This window comes from Sardina pilchardus, chromosome 23 (assembly GCF_963854185.1).
Source record: "Sardina pilchardus chromosome 23, fSarPil1.1, whole genome shotgun sequence".
NCBI lineage: Eukaryota > Metazoa > Chordata > Actinopteri > Clupeiformes > Clupeidae > Sardina > Sardina pilchardus.
Genome location: NC_085016.1, coordinates 13,931,385 through 13,946,778, shown reverse-complemented (window position 1 = coordinate 13,946,778; position 15,394 = coordinate 13,931,385). Strand labels below are relative to the sequence as shown.

Sequence of the window (15,394 nt, the reverse complement as noted above, 5' to 3'; positions counted from 1 at the left end):
AACTGTACTCAGCTTTTCCCGCGCCTATCGTCCAGCTTCGTCTCGCTGGAACTTCAAAACTTAAAATGGCTGCAGGGCTGATCAGGACCGATGTGTGGTCTTCCGAAAAATAACGGTTTTCTCATCTTGAAGGTTGAATTTACTCAATGGAAACGGTAGGAAGTAATCATCTTCTTTTCTCAGATTAATATGGAACCATGTTAAACTATCTTTAGGCTGCAAATGTTGGAAATGTGTGTACGTTTGCAAAGCATCCTGGGATTTGAGTTCTCTATCTCGGAATTTAAGATATGTACACAGTCTTGTACCTTTCGCTTTTTTTACATTTTCTGTTCATTTTTTCACTCGAAATTATAAGTTATATGCTTATGAGTCACATCGTAGCTGGTTAGCCTAAGGCATGGTCTAAAACTCTTTATATCCGAATTCTTCCATAAGTCAATGGGAGAAATGAATGAGAATTTTACTTCCGGACAAGCACCTCTCTCGGAGGAGGGGCGGGACTGGGGAGCTCTATTACTTTCAAAATACTGTAGAGCGGTGAATCGCCTCCCCCTCACGGTTGCCAGCTAGCTGCAGCAGGAACGTAGGCTGCTAGCTTTCAATGTCAAGTTTTCCTCAGCATAATGACAGAGAAACGAACTCACTCTGATAATGCATTGCTAACGTTAGCAATGACTATAGCTGCTTTTATTTCCCAAACAATTCCTTAGCCTACCTTTTCAATTCAATGACCCACCTCCTCCATATGGTCAACATAACGTTACTTTGCACGAACTTGCATAATTTGTTCAACTGTCATGAATAGGCTATTTAAAATGTCCATTTACAGTAGCCTACAAGTAAGTTAGCCAAACTGATGAATCTTTACCTGTCCAGGAGCAAATTAACAACACTGACGTCTGTCTTCAAATTCTTCTCCGTTTTCAGCCGTCTCAATCTCCTAAATCCTTGTTTTATTTAGACGTATTTCGGATGCATAAGGTCTTTTAGGTTCCATAACGGTAGACATATTTTATCCAACACGTTTGTAGCTGCAGCTATGGTGGTAACTAGCATAGCTGGCAACCCGGATGGCGAAATACTACTGACTTCGTGATTCGTAGATAAGTGTAGGGCGGCGCATCAAACCAAAACACAACATAACAACATCAACATCAGTTGAGGGCTGCAACTTCACTTTTAAATGAAAATATCTTGGCCGGACTACTGTTGTCAGTGATATAAGTATTTGAAATTAGCATGATTTCTAAATGTCTAGTGACATATCAGGGCCATTTTATGATTAATTGAAATACATTTCCTACATACGGCTCCTTTAAAATCTGCACACTGAACTTTTCTTGGTGTGAACTAGACAAGAACATTCTGTGTCTGCAGTTTTAGTTGTCGGCGATCAAGGGTCAATTTAGGTCTACAGCAACTTGCAAGCACACATACAACAATGATAATAATGTTTTCCTTCACAGGTACCCTTAAATTGACATGGTTAAGGTTAGGGTTAGGATTGGGTACCCTTAAATTGACAGTGGCAGCGCTACCTGAAAGACGACGTTGGGGGCTTAAACACCATCAAGCTGACTTGCATGCTGTGATGCGTACATTGCAATTCATTTCTACCTTATGCAATGACATGCATGCTGTAATGTGTACAATGCAATATGCAATGCAATGTGAACATTTGACTGAAGCCATCATGACACTAAACATCTTTTTTATGCCTAACAGTGCAACGGTTTATTTGTGACCAGATGTCCTCTTTTTGGGACCTAAAAAAGATGCACAACTGAACTGAAATGTACAGTATCTTACACTATTTTTTGATTATTTCTCAACTGAGAAACTGAGCAAATATACTTTCTGGTTGTGAACTGACTGCAGTATTATAACTATTCCACATGTTTGTGCATGATTAAGATTCTGAAGTGCAAAACAGTTTAGGTTACAGCAGAAACATGTCCATCCATGGATAAAAATAAGCCTAAGTCTAACCTCATCCATGTGCTCCAGATGTCTAAATAGAGACATTTTTTTTGGTCTAAGGCAGTCGGGTCATACAGTGTGTGTTTGGTCCTCGATATACCCCTTTACAGTATAGTGTCCTGTTGATTAATCTATTTTTTGTGGGATTCAAACATTCTCCCATGATGGGGGTTAAAGTATACATAGCCCTTGTGACTGACACCAGTGGCTCCCTACTATAACAAGTCGGTTAGAAATTAAATCAAGCATCACAAAAAAAACTCGCCCCAGCGTATTCCCCCGGCATCAAGGAACACGGAAATGTTCCACTCATATCACTTCCGTGACTGTCACTCAAACAGAGCTGGCTCTCTCTCTCTGGTTGGGGCCTTCCAGAGAGCAAATACCATGGCAACAGCTCAACAATCTCTACAGAACCAGTTGTGTTGTCCAACAACCCAATATGCACGTTTGGGTTGTTGTGATTTGAACATGCATGTTTCACCATAGGGTTGCTGTGAATTGAACAGTGCAATATGCACGTTTCACCCTTCTTCACTTTGCTATCTCCATTGTATTTAGCAGTTCTTGGCGCAAGCGTAATTAAGCATTATTAATTGAGGCTCAGCCTTCGGCTTCGTGCCTACGGCTAACCACAGCCGTGGCAATATAGGCCAACAACACCATGACCATGAGTGCCCAAGTTTGTTTTCTCGGTCTTAGATAAATTAATAAATAAATAATTCCATTTGTCGTCCACTAATGAATTGTTATATTGCATTCACTGTCTTGCGCAGTGTTTTATATTCTTTGTTGAGGGGGTTCTTTGTGTTATAGGACATAAAGGCAGTCATGTTTTCCTATCTACAAATGACACACAATACAAACTCAGTCATTGATTGATATCCTGTTGAGCACAGCAGGGTCGAGCTCAGTCCAGGTTATCCCCTTACAGTGTCATGTTGATGGATCTCTTCTCCTGGGAATCAGAGCATTCTCCCACAACAGGGAACTTCAAGCACGCATTGTATTACTGTAAACATAGGCTACCTGAAGTCATAGCTTTACCAACTTGAAAGACCAGTCTGGTCAATGATGAGTGACTCTGTACTTCTTTGAGGAAAAAGCAGAACTCCTGATGCTGCTGATTCTCAAAATGGGAAGTAAATGACCTTAAAGGTCTTAAAGGAGAACTCAGGTCACATGGTGCTGTCGGAAAAAAGTGAAATCGGTGCTGCCTAATGTGAGTTCTCCAGCTAGCGACTAAAGTAGCTACAAAGCCCCATGCTATGGGGGCATCAATTAAACTCAAAATGTAATTACAACAGTGTTGTGCAACAATGACAAGAGTCCATACATGACACCACTGTGCGTGTTGAACTCAATCATTTTGAAGAAATAGTAGCCTAATAGCAGGCTTGTGCAAAATTAATTTGAGAATGACTCCTAAATTCTAATTAAATTCTTGAATTTGAATTGAATTTGAATTAAGGTCAAAAACTAGGCTTGATGAACCCTGCCTGACCTGCCAACGAATTTGAATTGCGCCTGGCAGCTCAGGCCGGACACCTGCACATCTTCCTCCCCTGCTTCCTGTCCACAACCTTTGGATCCAATCACAAACTAGCTTATCCAAAAGACACACCAGATCATTGGTCTGATTAGTTTAAGCGTGGATCCAAGCATATGGAGTCATTTGAACGATGCCCATTGGTCGCGCCTCTTGTGCAGTAGAAATAAAGCGCAATCTTAAAAGATTGAGGTTAGTATGGTGATGGCCAGACTAGTCAAAAACAGGATCTAGAGTTGCATTTGAATTTGAATTTAAGGAAGAATTCAAATTGAAAGAAATTCACATTCAGAAGTGTGTAACAATGAAGCTTCACAGTATATGTCAGACATGAGCGCATCAAACACACAACTTACTTATAACAGTAACCAACTAGAAAAGCACTCAGAGAGTGCAGACCTCTGCCTGTATTGTTCTTCCGAGGTTGTCATACATTTGAACCTAAACTATTCAGATCGCCACCACGTGGCCATACCATTACACCACTAAGGGAAAAACATAAACGGCTACGGAATCCCGACGGTGTTACGGATCACTCCGAAAATGTAATTGTTTCTTCCTTGGGTCATGTCTGACCTTCCCTAAAAATGTCATCGAAATCCATCCATCATTTTTTGAGTTATCTTGCTAAGAAACAGACAGACATCCAGACAAACAAACGCTGGTCCCCGATGAAAACATAACTTCCTTGGCGGAGGTAATTACAGTTCCAAAGTAACTTTCCAGACACTGAATGTACAGTTTGTAAGATTCAACACATTCTTTGAATTGCTATGAATTTAATTCCACTTCCTGTCATCCAATTCCATTCCAATTCAACATCCTATGGGGCGGAGCCAATTCGATTCAAATTCCAATTCATGAATTGAATTGAGGCCAATTCAAGGATTCTGAATTTTGCACAACCCAGGCCTTTTCCTGTTTTCAAGGAGACAAAACAAGTTTATTCCCCAAAGAAATGAAGTTTACACACAAGTCTATGAGATGTCAATGTTGAGATGTATTTATTGATGAGCAGAAAGGCAGTACTGGCACACACACTCATAAACTGGTGAACACACATAGTCATGAGTAAACACACACACACACACACACACACACAGAAACACAAATACAGACACAGGCACGCAATTATATGGGATGGAGAGAACTGGACAAGCAGAGAGTATGCAGGACTGAGCAGTGGTCATATTTTGTACATCTAAATTTACCAGAAGCACTGGGAATAAGCCAGTAAAAGTACTAAGCATAATAATTCCTAGTTTACACATAAGTAACACTGCAAACTGTATGTGGATGTACAAACTCAGTTAGTCTGTAAACTTCAGTGTAATGTGCTTTTTGATATGCGTTTTTTCTCAACAAGCTATTACAAAACGCAAAAAGCAAAAAACAAAACAAAACAAACAAAAAAATCAATTTAGACCAATTTAGATTTTCTTGAATCATACATTGGGTGTTTCTCATTTCTATAGGCCTACTCCTAGATGCCTGCGGCTATCTTTTCCCTTGACGAGGAGGAATGTTCCGGTAGCCACTCCCAGCAGCCCCACAGCCAGACCCACTCCACAGAACACTGATGGACCAAGACTGGGCTCAGACACCTCAACATCTGAGGACACACACACACACACACACACAATACACAATCAGAGACCGCAAACGTCTTACATTGTTTATGTGCAAAACTTCACAACTTCCAGATTTGACATAATCACAACCAGGATATATTGTGGACATTTCGTTCTTCAGCCTGATTTGTTATTAATGGGGAAATATTGAGGAAATGTCACTCTTCAGCTTGGTTTGGTATTTTCGGGGATATATTCTGGAAATGTCAGTGCTTTTACATATTAATTTGGGTATAGAATAGCTAACATGATGCAGGCCAGCTATTTGTTTCTGGCTGGCCAGTTCGGAAAAATGACCAGACTCCACTCATGACTGAAGAATGAATGAAAGTGTGGAAGTTTACGTTTGTCATGCTGGCTCAAGACCTGCTAACAACACCATCATGCAGGATGCTTGCATTTGTAAAGGAACAGGTGTTGTGGTGCTTCCTTCTTTTGGTATTTTGACCAAAGAATGACACATATTGTACATCCTTAAATCAACACAACCCACTGTGTTCAACTTGTTTAGCATGTGATGCCAAATTGAAACACCTGTCAACAACAATAATAATAACATTTAGTCTCACCCCATTCTCTTGTCAGGGGTTCATCAAGTGCTGAATGCTCCACCGTGCAGGAGTACATGTCCCCCTTCTTAGGAATGAACTTCAGGGTGGAGAACTGGTTGAAGGAACCGTCGTTATTTATGTAGATCTGGCTTAAGCTCACCCCCTGTGTCACGTTCTTGTCATTCCTCATCCACCTTATGGTGATCTGAGGAGGGTAGAACCTGGTGATGTAACAGACGAGGGTGTTCTCAAATCCCAAAAGCACCTCCTCGCTGGAATACACGGCACTGACTGGTGGCTCTGCAATATTTATTTTCACTTTATTCTTGATGAAAAGCACAATTATTGATTTACAGTCCCCTCCAAAAGTATTGGAACACGTGCTAAAGTTGACAATATAAAATCATCTTTTGGAAATTGATGTTAATGCTTTAAATGAAAAAAAAAAAAAAAAAAAAAACATTTACCAAAAAATGAGGAAATATTCAATCTTTAAGGACATCAATTTTCTTTGTGAATGAATAATGCATTGTTAATGAATATATGTTTTCCTTAAAATACAGGGGTCATAAGTATTGGAACACCTATGTGTTAAAATTCTCAGAGGCTAGCAGATTTCTATTTGTTTTATTTTTTAAATGCCAGTTATTTCATATTTTCATTTCCAGGACACTATCACCCTGGCCTTTGGAATTAAAATAGCCCCACATCAACAAATACCCTTCACCATACCAAGAGATTGGCATGGTCTTATTTCAGTTAGCCTATTAGCTGGTTAGCTGTTGTTCCAATACTTATGACCCCTGCATTTTAAGGAAAACATTTATTTATTTACTTACAAATTCATTCATTTAAATTTAAAGCATTAAGATCAATTTCCAAAAGATGATTTTATATTTTCAACTTTAGCATGTGTTCCAATGCTTTTGGAGGGGATTGTACTTAAAACAACAACAACAACAACAACAACAACAACAACAACAACAACAAAACCAACTCCATTTCAGGCTACTCCAAAAGAAACCCTTGGAGATGTTATGTAATGACTGTGCGAGGACTGATTAAAAAGTAAAAGGCAAAATACTATATATCTTACCTTTTGCCTCAGGAGGATAACCAAGCTCTCTTGCCATATATGCCATAGTGTCCTTAAATTCCTTCATTTCGTCGTAAGCGTCTGCATATATCAGCCCATAGTATTTTTCCCAAGTCACATTTACAAAGTCTGGTAATGTGTCAACAACAGTTTTTTCCTTAAAATCCACATGCAGTACCTGATTGTCTTCAATATTTACTGAAAAGTACTTCTCGTCTGTGTCACAGTATACATCATTGATGGCATCTTGATACAGATCTGGAACACAAAAGAAATATGCAGAATGTACATTACATTTGAGCAGGCATTGCTACAACAGCTGGTTTGTTTCAGGTTTTTGCTTTTGTATGATGGAATACATTGGCCCTCATTTATCAAACGAGCGTACGACAGAACAGGCGTACGCTTGTTTCCACACAAAGTATGGCATTTATCAATGTGAACGTGATCGGTGACTACGCTCAAATCTCATGTCTAGTCTCAACTCGTGTACGCAAGTTTTTCAGGCGGCATATGGGTGCCTCTCAACATGCCTCCTCGATCCTCGAGGGGCATTCCCACTGATCTATAACTGACACTGGATAGACTATCCCATTGTCCCCCCCCCCCCATCATTCTTTATGTAGATCAGTGAGGATCGAGGCCCGAGGAGCGAGGGAGGACGTAGGCCTACGCTGCATGAGAGGCACCTATAGCATCACGCAGCAGTAAATCGGCGGTGCATTAGAAAGTTGAATAGTTGAATTGATGGATTATCTCGGACATAACACCTTTCCTGTACATGTGCAGTAGGCTAATGGCACATTTCATGGCTTAGAATAGCCATAGGAGATGATTATAGGCTACTTTCTCTTTGCCAAACACAACATTCATGAATTAGCCTAGGCATATATATTTTAAATCATTTTCAAAGGGCAAATTTCAGTGTCGTAGGCCTACGGTTTTGTAATTAATGTAATTATAGTATGACGCGTTCTCTCTGCGAAAAAAGTCTGTTGCGCTTAAATCGCTCTAGTTTCCCGCCTTCCTTGATGACAGCTTCTACTGTAGCTGTCAAAAATAACAAGGTTCGCCCCAGCCGTGGCGCAACTGGCTGGGGCACCTGCACCGCACGCCGGCGACCCGGGTTCGATTCCCGCCCCGTGGTCCTTTCCGGATCCCACCCCAGCTCTCTCTCCCACTCGCTTTCTGTCATTCTCTCTACTGTCCTGTCCAGTTAAAGGCATAAAAAGGCCAAAAAATAACCTTTTAAAAAAAATAAAATAACAAGGTTCAGCTGGACGTCACTGTGGCTCGAGATCACAAATGATCTCTTTTGAACGTCGTATAATGCACCTTCATGTCGTAAATTCTACGGGCGAGGCCATTAAAACCATAGACCTAAAAGAAAAACGAACATAATATAGGGGCGTGATATTTAAATCACGCTTGTTTCCAGCCGCCACATTTATCAACACACGTTTATTCTTATGCTGGAATTGGAGTGATACGAAAGTTTGATGAATCACACGTGAGCCCCGTCGTAAGATGATTTCTACGCTCAGATATACGCTGGTTTCTACGCTCTGTTGATAAATGAGGGCCAATTTGTGCCAGTGGTATTAAAATACAATTAGACTCCAGTTCAATAGGCCAACTGTGACATTATTTGTAGATGGCAAATGGACTGCATTTATAGCTTTTTCACTACTCTGAGGACTCAAAGGTCTTTCCAATGTTATACCTCACATTCACCCACTGAAGGTGAAGGCTGCAATGCAAAGCACCAACCTGCACATCTGGACCCACGGAGGGTGGGGCAAAGCAAGGCAAGGTGCCAACCAGTAGGCCTACATCTGGACCACTTTTGGGGTTAATGTCAATAATCATTTTCTATTAACCACCTGTGTATTAACCACAATGGCCAATAGCCTAATGAATCAGAATCAGATTGTGCTTAATAAGTGTAAGTAAAATATCAGTAAGCACAATGGTCTTAGACACTGTTGTTTCAATGTGAATATAATGATTAAGCTATTAATGTCATTTTAATTTGCGTAAGACAAAAAGAGTTGGCAAAGAACTTCCCTCCACTTAATCTAGATTTACAGTTTAGGTTAATCTAGGATGATGAGAGATATAGCAGAACGTCTCAAAAAACTGCAGATTCGCAAGAAGTAGTTGCAGTTACGGTGTAGCAAGGTAATGTGACTTTATGGGTGTTTCTCAAAGTCAAGAGCTCGTCCTTGATAGAATGCTTTCTTTCGAGTCGAGTGCTAGAGAGACAAGGCTACACACCTTCCAAGTAGCTCTCCAGCCGTCAAGATCGCATGCAATGGAACAGCCTAGCGAGTGTGGAAGTGCACGTCAATTGTGCACGGTTCCGGCTGCGCGCTTAATTAGAATGTGCTGCTTTTACAGGAGTTCCGACAACTGCAGCTGCACTTTCCTCTAAATAAACTTTTTGGAGTAGCCTACAGTATTTCCACACTCGACTTGGTCTTCACATATCACAATCCGTAGTTTATAATTATGTTGGTGTCAATGGAAAGTTATACCGGTAATTGGCAACAGCAACGGTACTGTTAAACTTCTAAAAGTTCGCATTGGGTCAAGTTCTGAGATAAATTAATAACAACTCTATCACAACTTATTCATGCACATTGACATATGCATTTATGATGAATATGCACAATAACTTGATATAAATGCCTGAGCAAATATACGATGGCATTAACAAAACACTTGATAAATCATATTTAGCCTACATTAACACGCACTGCTTCTTTGCATCTACTTTCCATCTCCCTCTCCCTCTTTTTTTTTTTAAAACCGCACCGTCAGAAAATTTCTAATTGTCCATACGCAAAGGATTGTGGGTTGTTTCTTCACTCCGAGGATCCATCGATGCATCCTCCAAAATTCTCCGAAATTCTCAGAACGAAGGACTCAGTACTTGCTAGAATTTGAAAGCATCCTTGACTTTGGAACAGTGCTTGACGAGATTAGATGACGTAACGTCCTTGAAAAAGTGGCTTGGAAGGACCAATCCTTGACTTTGAGAAACACCCAATGTGACATTCTTCTATCTTTCTCGTCATCCTCCTGTGTGCCTGCCTTTCCATGGCTCTGTCACGGTGAGAGCGCCCTCTGAAGGTTTGGAGCACTTCCGTTGTAGTAGCTGGTTTCGAGCAAAGCCATCGATGGCTGGTTTCTGCAGTGTTTAGTCAGAGCCCCTTTAGGGAGAGCCGGTCCACTTCCTATTAACTCCATTGTACCGGATTGTTCCTGCAATCTGTTGAAATTCCGCTAGGGGCGCTGCCAAGCAAGTGATAAATGAATTGTGGTCTATGGAGCTAAGCGGCTAAAACTCGTTTTTTTCACAGTTGACAACTTCATTTCTTAATGTACATTGTCGTAGTAGCTACCTGAGTATAGGTTTTCCACTGGAAATGAAATAAAAAGTCACTCAAGTCCTTTCTGCTTTTCATAGGATGGGCCGCTTTCCGCGTAACATGCTAGCATTTAGCTCATGGATGCTGATTGGTCAGCGAGAAATCGCGACCGATTACGACGACGTTGTGAAGCTGAACCTTCTTTTAGGTCTATGGCCATAAAGTGGTTCGCTTTTGTGTCACGTGACATGAAAACTTTTAAAGGGTTTTTAGGAATAACAACAAATATTGAAAATTGCATTGGTCAGCTAATTGTCAAGTCAAGTTATCTTGCATCGCATGCATTAATGCAATTTCAGGAGAAAAAAATATATAAAGACAAATGTGGTATTGGGGGGTTCAGCTCCATTGCTACCCATTCATTCATCACTTGCTCGCGATCGCCCTCTTGTTGCAGTACCATGCGGAAGTATTTAGCAAGTGGTCCTTCTCCCCTTATTAGACATTCTCTGGTTTAGTGTTTTGCAGTGTTTCTCAATCTGTAGCGCATTTCATGAATGCAGTGTTTTGTGTTTTGCATCGTTTTTCTATCTGCTGTGCATTTCATGAAGATGTATTTGCCTTTGTTTCTTGCAGTGCGTTTTTTTTTCATTTGTACCACGTTTCTCTGTTTGTACTTTTGTTAATTTGCATCGTTTTGTATTTGAAACTTCTTTCTGAGCACGTTTGGCCCTTCCCGGCCACCGTATAAACCAGAAAGAAGAATGAAGAAAAGATATGTATAAACAGACTAAATAAAATACTACATCTAATAATAACAATAAAGATATTCAATAAGTGACTGTAAGGACAAATGTATTAGTTAGAAATTAGTCAGAAAGGTAACAGATAAGTATTTTTTAAGATCCTAAACTATCGCTAGGACTTAATAGTTGCTTGAAGAGAATGAAAATTAGTGTATCTCCTTGAACCCTCCATGCATTCAAACATTAGGAAATGTCCTGATTTGTTCTGATGTTTTCATTTGTGTATATTCTGTTAGTTTCTGTCAGCTCATAATTGTATAGTCTAGTCAGTTAGCCATTATTGAAGTAAGTTCTGAAAGTGGTTCTACTTACATTGATTTCCTGTGCAGAACAGGGGACATGTAACCCATAGATAAAAGATAGCAGGCTTCATGCTAAGATAATATAACAGTCTGTGCTGACCAATATACTCTAACTCCAGGAAATCATCAGAGAAGTATTATGCACCTCCTTAAATATGTTACACCTTCAAAGCAGTGTCCAATAGGAAGGGTAGGTTTAATACACTCATCAGTATCTGGGTAAGATGTTGAAGTATAGGCCTATATTATGTACAATATGTAGTACAATATGTAAAGACCCAGGTCTTGAATTCCTAATCTTTGTTCATTGATTGCACACATCTCTTTGTTACTTTGGTATTGTTTTGCTGCTTGCCTGGTTTGATATAGTGGTCTGTGTGTATATACAGTGGGTATAGTAAGTATTCACACCCATGCTAAATTTGACTAAAAAGAGGAATAAAAAATGATCTTTTGAAAATTGATTGTAATGCCTTAATTAAAAAAAATGAGTAAAAATCAAACCGCTAAGGACACTCATTTTCTTTGTGATTGAAGAATGTATCGTAAATAGATAAATGTTCTTCCTTAAATACAGGGTGCATAAGTATTGGACCCCTATGTTAGATTCCCATAGGAGCAGGAGGATTTTGTATATGTTTTTATTTTTAAAGGCCAGCTATTTCATGGATCCAGGATATTATGCATCCTGATAAAGTTCCCTTGGCCTTTGGAATTAAAATAGCCCCACATCATCACATACCCTTCACCATAGCTAGAGATTGGCATGGTGCTTTTACCAGTTAGCCTATTAGCCTGTTTGATGCTCATTGAGCTCAATGCAAATCAAACAGGCTAATAGGCTAACTGGAAAAAGCTGATGATGTGGGGCTATTTTAATTCCAAAGTTCCACCACTGGGCACTTGAGGAACCTCAAGTTTGACTCTCTGTTCTTTAGCCTGGGTATTCCCATGTTGTCTTGCACACGATTTGATTCATGCTTCTAAGGCAGCCTGGAAACTATTGTCCTAATTTTTGCCACAGATATAGGGGACCAATCATAGAACAGGGGGGAAAGCAAGACGATGATGAGCTATGCACAGAAACGGTGGTGCCCAAGAAACGGATCCAGGCTAGGCACTCTTAACAAAATGAAGGAAACCCCCATTTGCAGGTGCTGCAGGTACAGTATGTTCGCAATGTTCCTTGATTATTACGCCAGAATGAGAGTATAGTTCCATGTCAAATCAGCCTAGAAAATTGCTACATTTAATTTTCCGTTGGTCTTATTACACTTTCTAACTTGAGAAGAGACAAGTTTTAAATGGGAAAATTACCAGAAATCGTATTCACTTTTAAGCGTGATGCTAAATGGTCTAAACCGATTCAATGATCTATGCTAAAACTTGTATTGCCAGACTGACAGCACGACTGGATGAATGGGAGAAAAACTATTTTGCTTGAGGGGAGGTGGAAAATGAGCCAAATGGTGGAATATCCCTGGAATAGCGGCAGGTTCAAACACACCTCGCTCCACAGGACATAAACAAGCTCACTGAGAACTAATCAATGACATTTCTTGGTGTTTTTAAGCCCCCAACGTTGTCTTCAAGGCAACACTGCTTGGAAGGCGCTAAGATTATATGGGTTAAGGTTAGGGTTAGGATACCCTCAAATTCACAGTTTCAGCGCTACCTGGAAGACGACGTTGGGGGCTTAAACACCATCAAGCTGCTATGACTTGCATGCTGTAATGCGTACATTGCAATTCATTTCTACCTTATGCAATGACAAGCATGCTGTGTACAATGCAATATGCAATGCAATGTTAACATTTGACTGAAGCCAGCATGACACTAAACATCTTGTTTGTGCCCAACAGTGGAACGGTTTGTTTGTGACCAGATGTCCTCTTTTTTGGGACCTAAAAAAGATGACCATTTCTGCACAATTTCATGGAGAACTGAAATGTAGCTTACACTATTTTGATTTGATTATTTCTCAACTGAGAAACTGAGCAAATATACTTTCTGGTTGTGAACTTACAGTACTGCAGTATTATAACTATTCCACATGTTTGTGCATGTTTAAGATTCTGAAGTGCAAAACCGTTTAGGTTACAGCAGAAACATGTCCATCCATGGATAAAAATAAGCCTAACCTCATCCATGTGCTTCAGATGTCTAAATAGAGACATTGGGGTCAGTGGGGTCATACAGTGTGTGTTTGGTCCTCGATATACCCCTTTACAGTATAGTGTCCTGTTGAAAAATCTATTTTTGTGGGATTCAAACATTCTCCCATGATGGGGGTTAAAGAGGAATAATGCAGGATTGGCGATTTCATCTCTGGTTTCGGTTTCGTTTTTCGTTTTCGCTCGTTTTATGCTTGCATATTTCTCTGCAGAGCTTCCCCGACAGCTTTAGCGTGTATATTTATAGATATATAGGCTATATATAAATACATAAATTGCAAGCGTGGTTCTTCTTGTTCCTTTCGTGTCTCTGACTTCCAGATGTAAACAGCAGACGATCGTTTATCAGAAAGTTGCAAGGTTGTAATAGCGGATAGGGACACTAGGGGCGGGAGGAAATGTGAATGTTTTCGATAAAACTGGTCAGTCAAGCAAAACAACGATTTCTAAGCGATTTTATGACTATGAAAAAGTTGCATAGGGTCTCTTTAAAGTATACATAGCCCTAGTGACTGACACCAGTGGCTCCCTACTATGATAAGTCGGTTAGAAATTAAATCAAGCATCACAAAAACTCGCCTCAGCGTATTCCCCCGGCATCAAGGAACACGGAAATGTTCCACGCATATCACTTCCGTGACTGTCACAACAGAGCTGGCTCTCTCTCTCTGGTTGGGGCCAGAGCCATATAAATCTCTTTATATGGCTCTGGTTGGGGCCTTCCAGAGAGCAAATGGCAACAGCTCAACAAACTCCACAGAACCAGTTGTGTTGTCCAACAACCCAATATGCACATTTGGGTTGTTGTGATTTGAACATGCAAGATACCAGAGTGCATTTTTAGGAATGATAATTTATTATTTGCCATTGTTTTTTTAGCCCAGTTCCTCCGCTATGCGAAGTAGGCCTAGCTCAGAACGCGTGTGGTTGCTATGCAACTGCTAAAGCAAAGAACATGGAATGCCGTCTCTGGTTAAATCAAAGCGAAGAATCAACCGTCTCTGGATACATTGGCGGAGTGATTATTAGCTGAGAAGAGTCACCAACCAGAACGTGTCTCGTCCAACCTTAGGTCAAATCGTTCGACCGGACCTAACTGTTTTGTAACACGCAGTATACTATGTTTACCCAAGTTTGTTTTGTCGGTCTTGTATAGATAAATGAATAAATAAATAATTCCATTTGTCGTCCACCAATGAATTGTTATATTGCATTCACTGTCTTGCGCAGTGTTTTATATTCTCTGTTGAGGGGGTTCTTTGTGTTATAGGACACGAAGGCAGTCATGTTTTCCTATCTACAAATGACACACAATACAAACTCAGTCATTGATTGATATCCTGTTGAGCACAGCTGGGTCGAGCTCAGTCCCCTTACAGCGTCATGTTGATGGATCTCTTCTCCTGGGAATCAGAGCATTCTCCCACAAAGGGGAACTTCAAGCACACATTGTATTAAACATACCTGAAGTCATAGCTTTACCAACTTGAAAGACCAGTCTGGTCAATCTGATGAGATACTCTGTACTTCTTTGAGGAAATGCTGATGCTGCTGATTCTCAAAATGGGAAGTAAATGACCTTTAGGTTGGTTAGGGTCTTAAAGGAGAACTCAGGTCACATTTAATTTCATTTCATTTCATTTCAAACCTTTATTTATACTCGTAGGGCATTGAGGTTTCCCTCATTTACAATGACGACGAGTTTACATGGTGCTGTCGGAAAAAAGTGTAAAATCGGTGCTGCCTAATGCGAGTTCTCCAGCTAGCGGCTAAAGTAGCTACAAAGCCCCATGCTATGGGGACATCAATTATACTCAAAATGTAATTACAAGTGTTGTGCAACAATGAAAATCCATACATGACACCACAGTGCGTGTTGAACTCAATCATTTTGAAGAAACAGTAGCCTATAGCAGGCTTGTGCAAAA

At 40.2% G+C, this 15,394-nt stretch overlaps 1 protein-coding gene across 1 annotated transcript; it reads right to left on the bottom strand.

Moving 5' to 3' along the window:
• Positions 1-4,540: 4,540 nt before the first annotated feature.
• LOC134071128 (H-2 class II histocompatibility antigen, A-Q alpha chain-like) lies at positions 4,541-11,406 on the bottom strand. The gene is made up of 4 exons (XM_062527728.1): positions 11,303-11,406; positions 6,811-7,068; positions 5,733-6,014; positions 4,541-5,144 (listed from the first exon to the last, which is right to left on the bottom strand). Exons 1-4 carry the CDS (start codon positions 11,361-11,363, stop codon positions 5,002-5,004), a joined length of 744 nt encoding a protein of 247 aa, XP_062383712.1. The 5' UTR covers positions 11,364-11,406; the 3' UTR covers positions 4,541-5,001.
• Between the last annotated feature and the right edge of the window lie 3,988 nt (positions 11,407-15,394).